General features: G+C 45.0%; 1 protein-coding gene, 1 long non-coding RNA gene and 1 other non-coding gene across 3 annotated transcripts; 2 read left to right on the top strand and 1 right to left on the bottom strand.

Annotated features, from left to right (window-relative positions):
- Window positions 1–1207: 1207 nt before the first annotated feature.
- On the top strand, window positions 1208–1289 carry TRNAS-UGA (transfer RNA serine (anticodon UGA)). The gene has a single exon. It is a non-coding gene; the product is annotated as a tRNA-Ser (tRNA).
- Window positions 1290–4274: 2985 nt separating this feature from the next.
- LOC136539891 (uncharacterized) lies at window positions 4275–6717 on the top strand. The gene is made up of 3 exons (XR_010779780.1): window positions 4275–4754; window positions 5228–5338; window positions 6527–6717. It is a non-coding gene; the product is annotated as an uncharacterized lncRNA (long non-coding RNA).
- A 2210-nt stretch (window positions 6718–8927) lies between these two features.
- On the bottom strand, window positions 8928–11834 carry LOC136539890 (CBL-interacting protein kinase 10-like). Its single transcript, XM_066531879.1, has 2 exons — window positions 11571–11834; window positions 8928–10697 (listed from the first exon to the last, which is right to left on the bottom strand). The coding sequence occupies exon 2, from the start codon at window positions 10361–10363 to the stop codon at window positions 9047–9049; it is 1317 nt and encodes a 438-aa protein (XP_066387976.1). The 5' UTR covers window positions 10364–10697; window positions 11571–11834; the 3' UTR covers window positions 8928–9046.
- Between the last annotated feature and the right edge of the window lie 1310 nt (window positions 11835–13144).

The following is a 13144-nucleotide window of genomic DNA, read 5'->3' as shown; positions in this document are numbered from 1 at the left end:
TGCGTTGAGGTACCTATGGTCTAAAATTTACCTTTTTTGTTCAACATATCTAACGCACGCACAAGCACCATTTCTTTGGCCAAAATGCACAAGCATCGTTATCCTTGGTAACTTGGTTCGAGTTAACAACTCAACACAATTGCTCACATTTACGGCTAACTATTTTCTCGCAGGCGTTCATAGGAGCATGTATGTTTATATAGAAATAAAATAACAAAAGAGGCTTTCAAAGTGGCCACATTTAAATGCCACTGGCCCTGTTCGGCTTACCCCATATTCAGCTTGTTCGGATTATTTTTTCAGTCGGAACAGTGCTTTTCTCTCACAACAATTCAGCCGGAACAGTGTTTTCAAGCCAAGTTTCAGACCAGCGAACGGGGCCGTGTCAAACAATACTTGCGCACTAGATGTGAGCTGGCCCAACCCAGCCTACACCATTTACCGGACACGAAACTTAATAAAACATATGTTTTATTTTAATTATTTTTCCTAGTAAAAAAATAGCAAGTGGCCTGACGCAGGTCATGGGCATGATTTTTCACCCCAAAAAGAATTAGGTCTTTTTGGGCCTAGCCAGCAAAAATGGTTTGTCTATTGTGCGCAAAAGGCGTCTTTCAAAAAACTAACAAAATGGTTCTTCAAAGTTCAAACGTTCCAAATGCCTTGTAAGGATCCACACAAAATATCTTTGCTCTCGCTCTTTTATTCAACCTCATCTTCAAAATTCTTAGCCAACGATCCAGATTTATAGGGCCTATTTGGTTGCTTACATTAGCCTATATCTAGATTTGTGCAGTGCAGCTTAGTCAGGTCTGGTTGTGCACAAAGAGTCTTGTGCAGATGCTGCCTTGCACAGTGCTCAATGCAATATTAGTTACTTTTGCTAAATTTGGTCATATACTCATATAGGCAATGCAAATTTGCACAAACTGATGAGGCATAAAAATGGAATCGTCCACCTCCACGAGAACATGAGACCTCTGCAACAATATGGAGGTGCCTACATGGCTACATGCAATATAATATAAACAATCAAACACAAAGCATACCAAATGTGATTTACCTATGTAGGACCACAAAACATCAAGACATTGAATCGTTCATGCTGGATTGGGCTGTGTTGCATAAGGTATTGCAGGTAATTAATCTGCACCAACAAGTTTTTCATTTCAATAGATAAAATGTGTCAATTAAATTTTCATAAAGCGTCGATATGTCCGAGTGGTTAAGGAGACAGACTTGAAATCTGTTGGGCTTCGCCCGCGCAGGTTCGAACCCTGCTGTCGACGTTTTTTTTTAATTTTCGTCCAGCTGTTTTTCTTTCGTTCACTCAATGACCCCTAAAGATGGCGACGTTTTCTGTAAGATTTGAACACTGTTGATAACTTCCGTTGTAAAAAAAACTGTTGATTCACTTCTCATTCTGAAAGTTAGACATTTGCTTCCATTATAAAAAAAAACTGTTTTGATTCACTTGTCATTGAGAAAGTTAGACATTTGCTTTCGGCACTCTAGTCACGACTGCTATGCGTATAGGAGATTTAAAAAACAATTTGTTTTTCACGATCGAGTCTTTTATCCGTTTTTCATTAAAAGAAAATGCCAAAAGAAAGGTCAGAACACAAATACAAAGGACTCACAAGTAAGCCTAAGATTACCGACGAAGACCCAAAGACACAAACGAACAGCAAGAATACATGAGGGGTGGGGGAACCTCCATCCCAAAACATCAACCAACTAAGCCTGCCAAAGAAATAGTACATCCGCGCAAAGGTCGCCAATAGAGGGTGGGTGAAGCCGTGGTGGCAAAGCATCCTTCGGTAGAAAGCTCAGCATCCATCCGCAAGCGATCAGGTAGCCGCTGCGAAGAAGAAAACGTATGCGCCAGTGACCAGATAGCCGCTGCGGAGAAGAAGACGACTACGGTGACACCAACACCGAGGTGGACAAACCAAAGAAAGGAGGAAGCTGAAACACAGGCAAGCATAGCACAAGCAAGGAGCGTCATCGACGGATGGTAGCCAACAACGAAGCCTCCAAGGAGGGCATGACGTCCACAGACACCAACAACATTTAGAGGGCACAAGAAGGACTTCGCCCCAGAACCGGCCCCAACGACCTGCGCGACGAACTAATCCTTCGACGACGTCTTCAGGAAGGTGAATGATGCACGCTGCACCACCGCCACCGACCCGAAGCGAGAAGCTAGGCAGGGTTTTCACCCAGGAGCTTGTTCGCTGACGACCGCTCGGGAGTTCCTTGGCCCCGGCCACCGACCCCGGAGGCAGGGTTACGCCGCCCCTGCCCGACCAGATCGCTAGCCACCACATGGTCGTGACCCGACCATGCCCAACCGTAGCATGGGTGTAAAACCCCCAAAATTCACATTCAAAAATCACTCTTATTAAAAAAATATTTTCTAAATTTAATCCGAAAACTATAAATTACGTCATGTTCGTTTGGCTTATAAGCCGTACTTTTTTCAGCCAACGAATAATATTTTTCTCTCACAACAAATCAGCCAACAGTACTTTCAGCCATGGCTTATCAGCCAATCGAACAGGGCATATATGAGCTCCATTTTAATCGTCTTTCAACTCTTGTCTATCCTATATATCAATAATAGTCATCTCTATTCAATATATCATATGCACTGTAGCACCGACGCCATACGTCTGTCCCGCCTCTCTCTCGTTCCGCCCGCCCTCACTCGACAATGGCGCATGCGCCGACCCCACCACCACCATCGCAACATTGTCCGCGCCCGGACCCCCTCGCCGACTGCGGTGCTCGCGCACCACCGCAACACGTTGGCCCCACCACCCCGCCTCGCCATATACGCTGTGGGACCCAACCTCCACTCCATCTCTCTCTTCTTCCTGATGAATCAGTAGCAGGCTAGCAGCACCAACGCATAGCGCAGATACGCATTCAAGTAGCAAATATGCATGCATCATTAGCAGCTCACAGTACTAGTAGCGCTCAGCGGGTACACCCTATCAGCAGCACGCCATCACAGCAAGAGCAAGCCTCAGTTGCTGCCGCCCCCGCTAAGCGCCACCGTCCAACTACCAGCTTCGTCACATCACCCTATAGCACCATCAACACCTCAACGCCATGGCCACGGTAGCTGTGAACAACAAGGCAAGCAAGCACGCGCGGGGCAGGTAGCACAGCGCTGAGCTCGCACTAAAGCCAGTGATCGCTCGACCCACCTCTATCGCGCCATTAGACTGTCTCCAACAACGAGAACCTAAACACAACACTCATTCTCTGGTTTGGGTCATGTACAGAAAAAATGGTCCGCACCTAAAATTTAGCTTCTCTAACAGCCAACGCAAATCGGCCCTCTTTTTCCTCGGTCTCTCCGCCGACCACCCATCTCTTCCTCGGTCTCTCCGCCGACCACCCATCTACATCCCCTCCTCTCTTTATACGCCTTGCCACTTCCCTCCACCCCGTCCTTGTCCCCGCACCGCATCACCTGCGCTTCCTCCGCCGCTGCCTGCTCATGCGCCCGCTCGGCCGCCCCGAGATTCGGCGGGACCCGCGCGAGCTGCCGCGCTGCTCGCCCTGCACCGCCGCGGCCTCGTCCCCCACCTCTCGCCTCTACGCCTAACTCTCCTGTGCCGCCGTCTTCTGCCCCTTCCATGCCACCTCGCACGCCTCCGCCTCCGCTCCCCGGTGGCCGGTGGCCACGAGATCCGGCGGCGAGAGGGCGCCCCCGCTCCCCGTCGGCGCCTCGTCCTCCTCCTTCGTCAGGACCCTGCGCCGCGGCGCCCCTTTCTCGACGGATTCGACCTCGACGTCCGCGTAGATGGCCCCCACGCGCGGCGGTGTCCTCTCCCCTTCCCGTCAGCTGTGGCCGGACCCGGTCGATTGGGCGTGGCGACGCCCCTTTCACAGCGGATTCGACCTCGAAGTCCGCGCAGATGGCCCCCATGCGGCGACGTCAGAGATTTGGGTTCGAGGAGAGAGGTGACGCTTATTTGGGTCGTGCATCGCGTCCCACCTAAAATAGGTCCCTCGTTTGCGTCATGTGTTGGACCGTGTGTTTCCATCGATAAAGCAACCTAGAGTATGTATTTTGAGTTTGTGTGCTGTGATGCATGAGTTGTCGGAGATAGTCTTAAGTGGTGTTTGGATCCAGTGACTAAAATTTAGAAGGTGTGTCGGAAGAATGTTGCATGGGGTGTTCGGATACTAATAAAAAAACAAATTACATAATATGTCAGTAATTCACCAGACGAATTTTTAAGCCTAATTAATTCGTCATTAGCACATGTTTACTGTAGCACCACATTATCAAATTATAAACTAATAAGGCTTAAAAGATTCGTTTCGCAAATTAGTCGCAAACTATACAATTTGTTTCGTAACTGATCTATATTTAATATTTTATGTGTCTAAATATTCAATGTGACGTGAGGGGCAACGAAACACCACCTTACTCTCCGTGCACCCTCCGTCGCCTCAGCGCCACAGTCGTTGCAGGCAAGCGACGCTCGCAAGCCGACGCTCGCCTGCAGTGCCGCCATTGAAGGCGAGTTGCTGTGCTCGCCGGCCAGCCATCCTCCTCCGGCCTATAAAAGCCGACGCCGGGCTGCTCTCCTCCACCGCACCGAGATGCCGAAGCCACCAGCGCCACAGCTTGTTCCCTCTGTCCCTCTTCCTCCCTCTCTGTGTTTTCCCGAGCTGCAGCTCGCCCTCGTCGATCTCCTCCCACCAGCCACCGCAGTCCGATTGCTTCGACGGTGAGCACCTACTGGCCCTCCTCCACCTTCCCCAGGCTTCTATTTCCCTTCTCTCCTCCCGGGCCGTGCTCCTCACGAGCCACGCCGTACAGCTATGGTGGGCGGACGCAAGGAGCACGACGTCCGTGTCCTGTCCCTGTGTCTCTCTATCTCCGTGTCCTCCAATAGCCAATCCCAAATAAAGCAACTAATCCCTCCGTAACCTCCTGAGGGCCCGTGGCCAAGAGCCGAAGCCCATTTATCCTGCGTACACCACTCCCAGCCAATCATGTGCACTGTTCCTTTTTGACCAAATAAACAGCCACCTTCTAAAATCAATGTCTCCACCATCCAAATTCCGATTCAATCGATTCTTGCTCCTTAATTCATCTAAAATCGATATCTATCTCTCGTACAAATTTCATAATTTTTAGAGCTTATTTGAATTTATGTAAATATTCTAGTTGCTTGTTTGGTTGTCTACGCGTCGATAGCCGATGGAGTGACCGAGGAGGCGAACAACGATCTCGGTGGCCAGGACGAGTTTGGAGGCGAGTACCACGAGTTTGACGCCAAGGATCTGAACTGCCAGCAGAAGTTTGCCGGTGCGCCGACGGAAGTCTAGCCTATTCCCCTTTGATGCATGTTGATTCTATTTTTAAACACAATTCGTAGAAGCCGTTTTAAAATATTGTATGTATGAGTATTTTTGCTGTTTAGCTAAAACCCGTTTGAATAGCCATCCTTGAATTGATATAACTTGATAATTGCCTTGCTCAACTTAAGAATAAATATCACGACATGACAAAATACTGTTATTTAGTATGTTTAGGACTTATACTTATCACGGATACTTATTACTATGTTTTCTCAAATATAATGATTTCTAAAGAAAACTATGTGAGTTGTAAGATAAATTGTGGGTATTGTGAAGGGTTAATAAACAAGTTATAGGTGGTGATTATCCTAGAGATGGGGCGGATCGGTGTTTCTTTTGTAGGATGCCGTGGTGTTGGAACTTGTACCTTTTGTGGTTAAGCATGAAGATATCTGCCTTGTCTCGATTAAGGACTGAGTTGATGATTCATCTTGCCTAACTCATTTATCTTACAACCACTCGCCTTGTATGGGAAATGCTTAGCCTAAATCCCTCTAGTTGGTATGGCAATCACCTAGAGGCAGGTGTGCAACGGGATACTAAGAAATATATGTGGAAATTGAGGAATTATATGAAATGTAATCAACGCTGTAAATTATTGTATTATGAGATGTGGTCTTAGTGTTCCCGTGGTGAGCGCTAGTACTTAGCTATGGATGGTAATGGCTTTGATGGATTCGTGCTTGCACTCGGTGTTAAGTTACGGTATCCTACTTGTGGTGAAAATCTACAACCTCTGTAGAGTGTAAAATCTATCTAGATAACCGTGTCCACGGTCTTGGACGGGTTATGGTTTGGTTTCAACAACTAGATGGGTTGGGATGAGTGAAAACCTAAGAGTGAGTGTAATTTTAAAAATAAATGGTTGTCTACCATGTGTTGCGGGAATAGAGGGTTCAGCACCACCTAAAATTATGACCAACCCCTTTTTCAGAAATACTAATATATATGAAAAGCATGTCCTTTGCAAAGGTATTTATAAAATGAAACCCTGTATACGTCAAAAGGTAGCTTTATGCAAATAAATCAAGCCTTATCCTTGTTATATCCATATGCATATATTGTTATCCCATTCCGTAGGGTAAGGTTGGATTTGCTCAGTACTTTATACTCACCTTTGCTTTGTTGAACATAGGAAGATCTAGACTTCAACCCTGACGTGGCGTACAAATAAGGTCGTGTCTGCACCCAACTAAGCCTGTGGCATTGAGATTCGCCAGATGTATGATGATTCCTTTTGTTTCTAGGTCTGTTAGACCTATATTATGTTTTGGTTACTTCTAATCGTGGTATGATTTCATTGTCCACGCTTGTCAAGACTACTGCACTGAGACTTAATTGATGTAATAAATGTGTTACTAGCCTCCTGGGACTAGTATTTGTATCACATTTGAGTTTCTGGATAACCAGGTGCGCTTCAACGGGCCTGCCCGCCGAAGTCCCAGGCGCCCTGTTGAGGCCGCCGGCGCCATGAACGCGTGCCTGCAGGCAAAGCCTTCGAGCCTCCGTCACCGCGCAGAGGCCATCGCCCGAAGCGCCAGTCATCGCCAAACACAGATCCGGCGAGAGGGAGGCCGGACCTGGCCCTAGGCTGCCCGGATCTGGCACGCCGGCCGACATACCCGCCGGGGATGCTCGAGAATAGTCGACGACTTGCCAGCTGGAGCCATAGAGCCGGAGCTGGCTGCCAGCACCGGCCACGGCCAGGCTGGCCACACACCTGAGCGGCACCTCCGAACCGCGAGCGCCAGCCAGGATGTGTCGCACGCCCACGTGTCGCGAAGGGCGGAGGCGGCCTTCACGTAAGCGGACGTGGCATGCACGCGGTGGGCGGCTGCGCCGGTGCGAGCCAGGCACCGACCGACGCGAACGCTTCGTGTGGCCCAGCTAGGCCGCCTACACCACCAGGCACTGATAGCCGCCGGCCCGTCGCGTAGGTCGTCGGCCAGACCCAGATCTATCCACCCGTCACGAAATGAGCTGTCGACCGCTGGAGGGTACCTGAGCAGGGGCACGGAAAGGTGGATGCACCAGATCCGTTGACGGTAGGCCTAGATCCGCCGCCTGGCCAGCCGGCCGCGCCTCCTCGCCGTAGATGGAGTTGGTATGGGGTGGGGGGAGGTTGGAGAAGAGAGGGGGAGGGAGTGGGGCTGTGGCTGAGCTCCCTTTTTTCGGGGCCGCCGCTGGCCGCCGCCGCCGGCCGCCGGAGTGGAGGCGGGGAGGGGGCGCCTAGAGCGCAGACGAGGTCGCCCCCGAGTTGCCGGTTGCGGACGCTCGGGGGAAGGGGCGACTGGCTTCATACAATCTTATAAAACAAAATAGCTTGTTCACAAAAAAGAATAATAGATGTTCACACACAAAAAAAAAAGCTCCCGGCGAAGCAAAGGTTGCACGAGATTCAATGGTTTAGGAAGAAGCGGCCTAGGTCATCGAGCAATACTTGTATGTAGATATGTTTCTGAATTTACCCGTCGACATAAGTCATATATGATTACTTCGAATATGCTTATATGGGTGGACTTTGTGAATATGTGTTGCGTTTATTAGCGTGAATATGTGTGCATGTTTGTGAGCATATGTGTTTGTATTGTGATTCGCAAACTCCATTTCAACGGCACAGATCGTACTTAGCCCAATCGTACACGAAGCAGATCAGCACAGATCGGAAGAAATGAACATGGCAGACTGGTGTTATTTTGGCAATAGCTGCTGTAGAGATCCAACATGTTCTCCCGTGTAGAGTGCATTGCATGCGTGCAACAAGAACCATAGCCGAATAAGTCCAACCGATATAGCTGATCTTTGATCAATCAGTCTTCGGTCGTTTGCCTTTTTATGACTTCCGACGAAAAGGCCCCAAACTTCCAAGAGTCGATATGGGGACAACAAGGCTCAGACAACTGATGAGTAGCAAAGATCTAGATGTGTCTAGAGTATTCTATATTTTGAAAGGCAATGTTAAGTACATTAGTCACCATAATATCAACGTTATAAAGGGACACTAACTTGTCCAAGGGTTGATCTAGAAAAAACAAGTTAGGACAACATCTTTCTTAAGTTTTCTATCCAAGGGAAGCCAAAATATAGTAAGATATCTTTTTAGTTTCTTACATTAACGTACTTTTTGACGCTTTTCGTGTCTAATTTAAACTAATAGATAATGTTTCTTTGTCCATAAAGTTTTTCATTACTATAAGCTTTATGATTGTAAGCATCACACTTTTTTCTGGCAAAACTAGTAGATAGATAACAAATCCAAATAAACCAAAAACTCTCCATTATATAAAAGGAAGTAGATGTCTAAACAACTTCTATATCATAACATGCATCATTTTCTTACCATTTATACTTTTAGAGTGAAGCATAACTTCCTAGCTAACCTTATCTTATCACATAGTAAATTCAGATAGAATAATAGTTTTGTTTGGTTCAATCTATTCTCTAATATCTAATTTTACTAATAGAAATAAATGATTATGAAAAAGTTCCCTTGTGATAGAAACCATGTTCCGATAGTATGGTCAATAGAAAGAAAATTTCATTGCATGAACATGAGAATAAAAACAAAGTACATTAACAAAATTTTGTTTGATAATTTCTATCGGTGTTACACTTGTCACAATATCTAAAGTTGATGATTCTACTTCTCATCAAATTATTCACCTAGCCAAGCCCACACAATGTCTTTCAGTGCTGGTCTCATATCTTGGTTCATAAAATTTTGAAACTCAAGGCTACCACCGTTGGTTTTCTTAATCTCCACTAAATGAAAATTTGGTGTGATTTGAAGTATCTCAACATTTATGGACATCACACCTTTTATTCTGGATTTGGAAACTTCCATCTTCAACAAACCACCATTTTTCTTTACAACCTCCAGTCCTAAACTCTTTGCAACTTCCATGAGCTTTGTGACAATTGTAGAAGATGTGTTGGTAGATGTAAATTTAGACTCCTCCTTGTTTGAGTTATTCTCAAAAATACCTGAGAGATCAAACCCATAGGAAAGAGAGATGATATCAAAAGCATTCAAATTAGTAAGTTTCTCTGCTGCTGAATTACACTCAACTATATTGCTATTTAAGGAATCCAAAGTCAAATCCACGTCAATAGGCATATCATCTCTTGTTGTATTCATAGTAGAATCAAACAATCTTGCATCAAGACCAATTCTAAACCAAGGATGTTTCATTATTTCTTCAATAGAGATTCGTCTATTAGGGTTTGGATGAAGGATACGCAGCAAAAGCTTTTGGACATCTGAAGAAAACCAACTTGGCCATCTGAGTTCTGCTTTGCAAATTTTCTTATACATGTCGATCAAGTTCTTGTCTTGGAAAGGAAGATAGCCTGCCAACAACACATAGAGGATCACTCCACAAGCCCATATATCAGCTTTTGCACCATCATACCCTTTTCTATTAATTATTTCTGGAGCAACATATGCAGGAGTCCCACATATTGTGTGGAGTAACCCATCTTTTCTCTTGCAGTCCGGAAGTGCACTCAAACCAAAGTCTGAGATCTTTAAGTTGCGACTTCCGTCAAGAAGAAGATTTTCGGGTTTTAGATCACGATGATAAACTTGTCTATTGTGGCAAAAGTCAATAGCACTAATCAATTGTTGGAAATATGTACGAGCAACATCTTCTTTTAACCTTCCGCGTTGAACCTTGTTGAACAACTCTCCTCCCTTGACATACTCTATCACAAAATATATCTTTGTTTTGGTAGCCATCACCTCATACAATTGGACAATGTTTGGATGTTTTACCAATTTCATCACTGAAATCTCTCGAATTATTTGATCCATAAGGCCACACTTCAAGATCTTATCTTTGTCAATCACCTTGATAGCAACACTTTCTGAAGTCTTAACATTGCGAGCATGGTAAACTTTGGCAAAACTCCCTTTTCCAAGTAACTTTCCCATCTCATATCTCTGCATTAGAATATTCTCTTTCTCAACCATCTTCTCAGTGTTCAATATACAGGATAGAAGCAATGACTTTCAAACTTGAATGAGTTGGTGATGAGCAGCAATGATGTAGAGGATGCTGGTAACTGTAAGTGACCAATAATTTCAGCCGTCTCCACCTAGAAAGTAACTGGAGACGATGGTTGAGCTACCACTCGGAGCCCCATTATGTGTGTGCACATGAGGCAATTGTTGTGCATATATTTGTACTCCAGTGTCATCAAGATCAAGCAAAGTACAATTATGTTTCGGTATCCTGCCAATTCCCAAGCAAGGAACTCTATCATGCAACCACATCTTTCTGCATCCCTTGATATTTTCGACAATACTGCCAATAGAAAATACAAATATTAGACACAAAATTGTTTAGTACTAACTAATAAGAATTTTAAAAAAGAAAAAGGAGAATGTTTCCGTTCATATGAATACTACCTCTTGTATTTGTTTTGAGTCATGAAGAAGAAATAAGTTCATTTCACAAGAATTTTAATAAACTTTAGGGTCTTTTAACCCAAAATTATTACATCAAAAATATGTACATGAATATCAAAATTGAATTTATGTGTGTCGGTTTACCAGATAAAAAGAAAAGCTAAGGTTGCTTGATAGAGAACCTATATAAGCTGGATCCGCATCATATATTCCACAAAGACTAAGAATAGATAACAATTTGTCAATGCAAGAAAGTCCATACATGGATGTCTGAAATAACCAGTATACATGAGAGAACGACCCTAGCTTCTAGTAATTGTGTGGTTTGCTCATGAGGAGGCCAACTAGTGCATTACTATTGCAACGCCAAGAAAAGAAAATACCCATCCTACTCTTAAAAGAATGCATTGATGCGCCGAGAGGTAGATTGATCTAAAATCACAGGGCAATCCAACTACAACTAGGCAACTACATGTTCACATCTCTAGGCACGGGCAATAACTCCTGATGGTAATCACACGGAATAGTTCGTGTATATCTGTACAGAGCAGGCCTAAATCAAGAGGCTGAAAGAGTATATTGGTGTTTTAGAACCAAGAGCAGGTGCAGGATTCGCCAATATACTTCACTGATGAGATTGAATCAATATAACATATGAACGGGCAAACATGCAGATCCCAGAAAACTAAAGATCCAAAGCCATGTTGATAAGACAGATTGTTGCGGATGCAACAAAATCGAGTTGGAAAGTGGTGTGCACCGGTGGTACCTGATCCCGGCGATCCGGGTGAAGCGGAAGAGCCTCTCCCCAAGTCAAGTCTCCTCTTCACAAAGATTCAGGTAAGATGGTTACAGGAGCGCGGTGCATGAGAAGAAAGCGGAGACGCGATTCATCTGCAGACTCAATCAGGTTAGCCAAAGCATGCGCACTGTAAGAGAGACCCCTTTATAGGCGGAGGCACTGAGCTTCGTTGCCAGTAGCAATGGCCAACGATCTCGGGCTGCCTGGGAGAGTATTGGTTTGTGATAGGAATTTCTAAACCTTTAGCGTGTAAACTTGACTTGATAGGGAAGCTTGGTCATGTACCTTGTCTTAAGGCAGTTGTGGCCATAGCGCTGCAGTGACGTGGCTACCTGGCGTGGTGTCCTAGTCGAACATCGTGTGGTGGAGACGTGGTCCAGTGGCGATGGTGAAGGCAGCGTGTCTTTCCGTCGCTGACAGCACCGCTTTCTCTAGATCGGGTTAGGGATTCTCTGTAGGCGTGTTGCGGCGGCTCAGGTCAATCTCGTACTTTGTGCCCCGGCCTCAACTTCTCTTTTATGGTGCTGTGCGACGGAGGCCCACCAACTATGGAGTGGTTGGACGTCCCCGATCAGGGCGTTGATCCAAGGTGGGTCAATTGGTGGAGATCAAACTAACATTCTCCCCCTTATCTCACCTTATTCCTTAAACTTAACTTACTTACTTTATCTTGTTCCCATTCCATCATAGATTAGTGCATAGAGCGTGTCTCATCGTCACGGTCTGTTGTCATTAGATTAAACAACTACAACGTATCTCTCTGTTTTAAAACAGATACTCAACTAGACCATTAGTATCCAGAAATCATAGGCTTTCTCATAAACCCATGTCGACTGTGTGTTCTCTGAACGTACTGGGTGGTTAGTCTTTGGTAAGCGAATCCGCAAGTACTTACTCGGTACTTATGTGCTCAATGCTTTTAAAATGATTCTGGATTTTCTCCTTTACAACATATACCTTAGTGTTAATGTGTTTGTCAGCACACTTGACTTGTTGTCTTAGGAGTTAACTTACTTTAAATGGTTATTACTGTTGTCTACCATTGTTAAATTTGGGTACATATTCCCTTAACCTCTTTTGCCTGTTCCTTAAGCCTCGTGACAAGCTATATTATGGTATGAATCATTGATGACACCATAACTGTTTCTTTGGAGCTTTTCCACAATAATACTCCAACTGCGAGTTTTAGCAATTGATGTAGATTTCACTATACATCTCGCCAAGACTTAACTTTTGTACCCTTAACTATTTGAGAGTTCTTATTCTTTCTTACTCAGCATAAGGCCTATAATACTTTACAAAATTGCAAGACATTCTCAACTCAATTCCAGCGATCTATATCTGAACTGGACTTTTGCCAAAATATCCTAGATACATAAACTACGTCAGGGTAAGTTCTTACTTGTACTTGTACACACATCAAGCTTTCAACAGCTGAAGCATATGGAACCATATTCTTTTGATCGATCTCATATCGGTTCCTGAAACACTTAAAGTTTTCTTATCTATTACCCTTGACTATAGGAGCAGGCGTAGGTTTA

This window comes from Miscanthus floridulus, chromosome 2 (genome assembly GCF_019320115.1).
Source record: "Miscanthus floridulus cultivar M001 chromosome 2, ASM1932011v1, whole genome shotgun sequence".
NCBI classification, from domain to species: domain Eukaryota; kingdom Viridiplantae; phylum Streptophyta; class Magnoliopsida; order Poales; family Poaceae; genus Miscanthus; species Miscanthus floridulus.
This window is presented reverse-complemented; position numbering and strand designations above follow the sequence as displayed.

Coding starts and splice junctions, on each gene's coding strand:
- LOC136539890 (XM_066531879.1), bottom strand. CDS start 10,363: ATGGTTGAGAAAGAGAATATTCTAATGCAGAGATATGAGATGGGAAAG.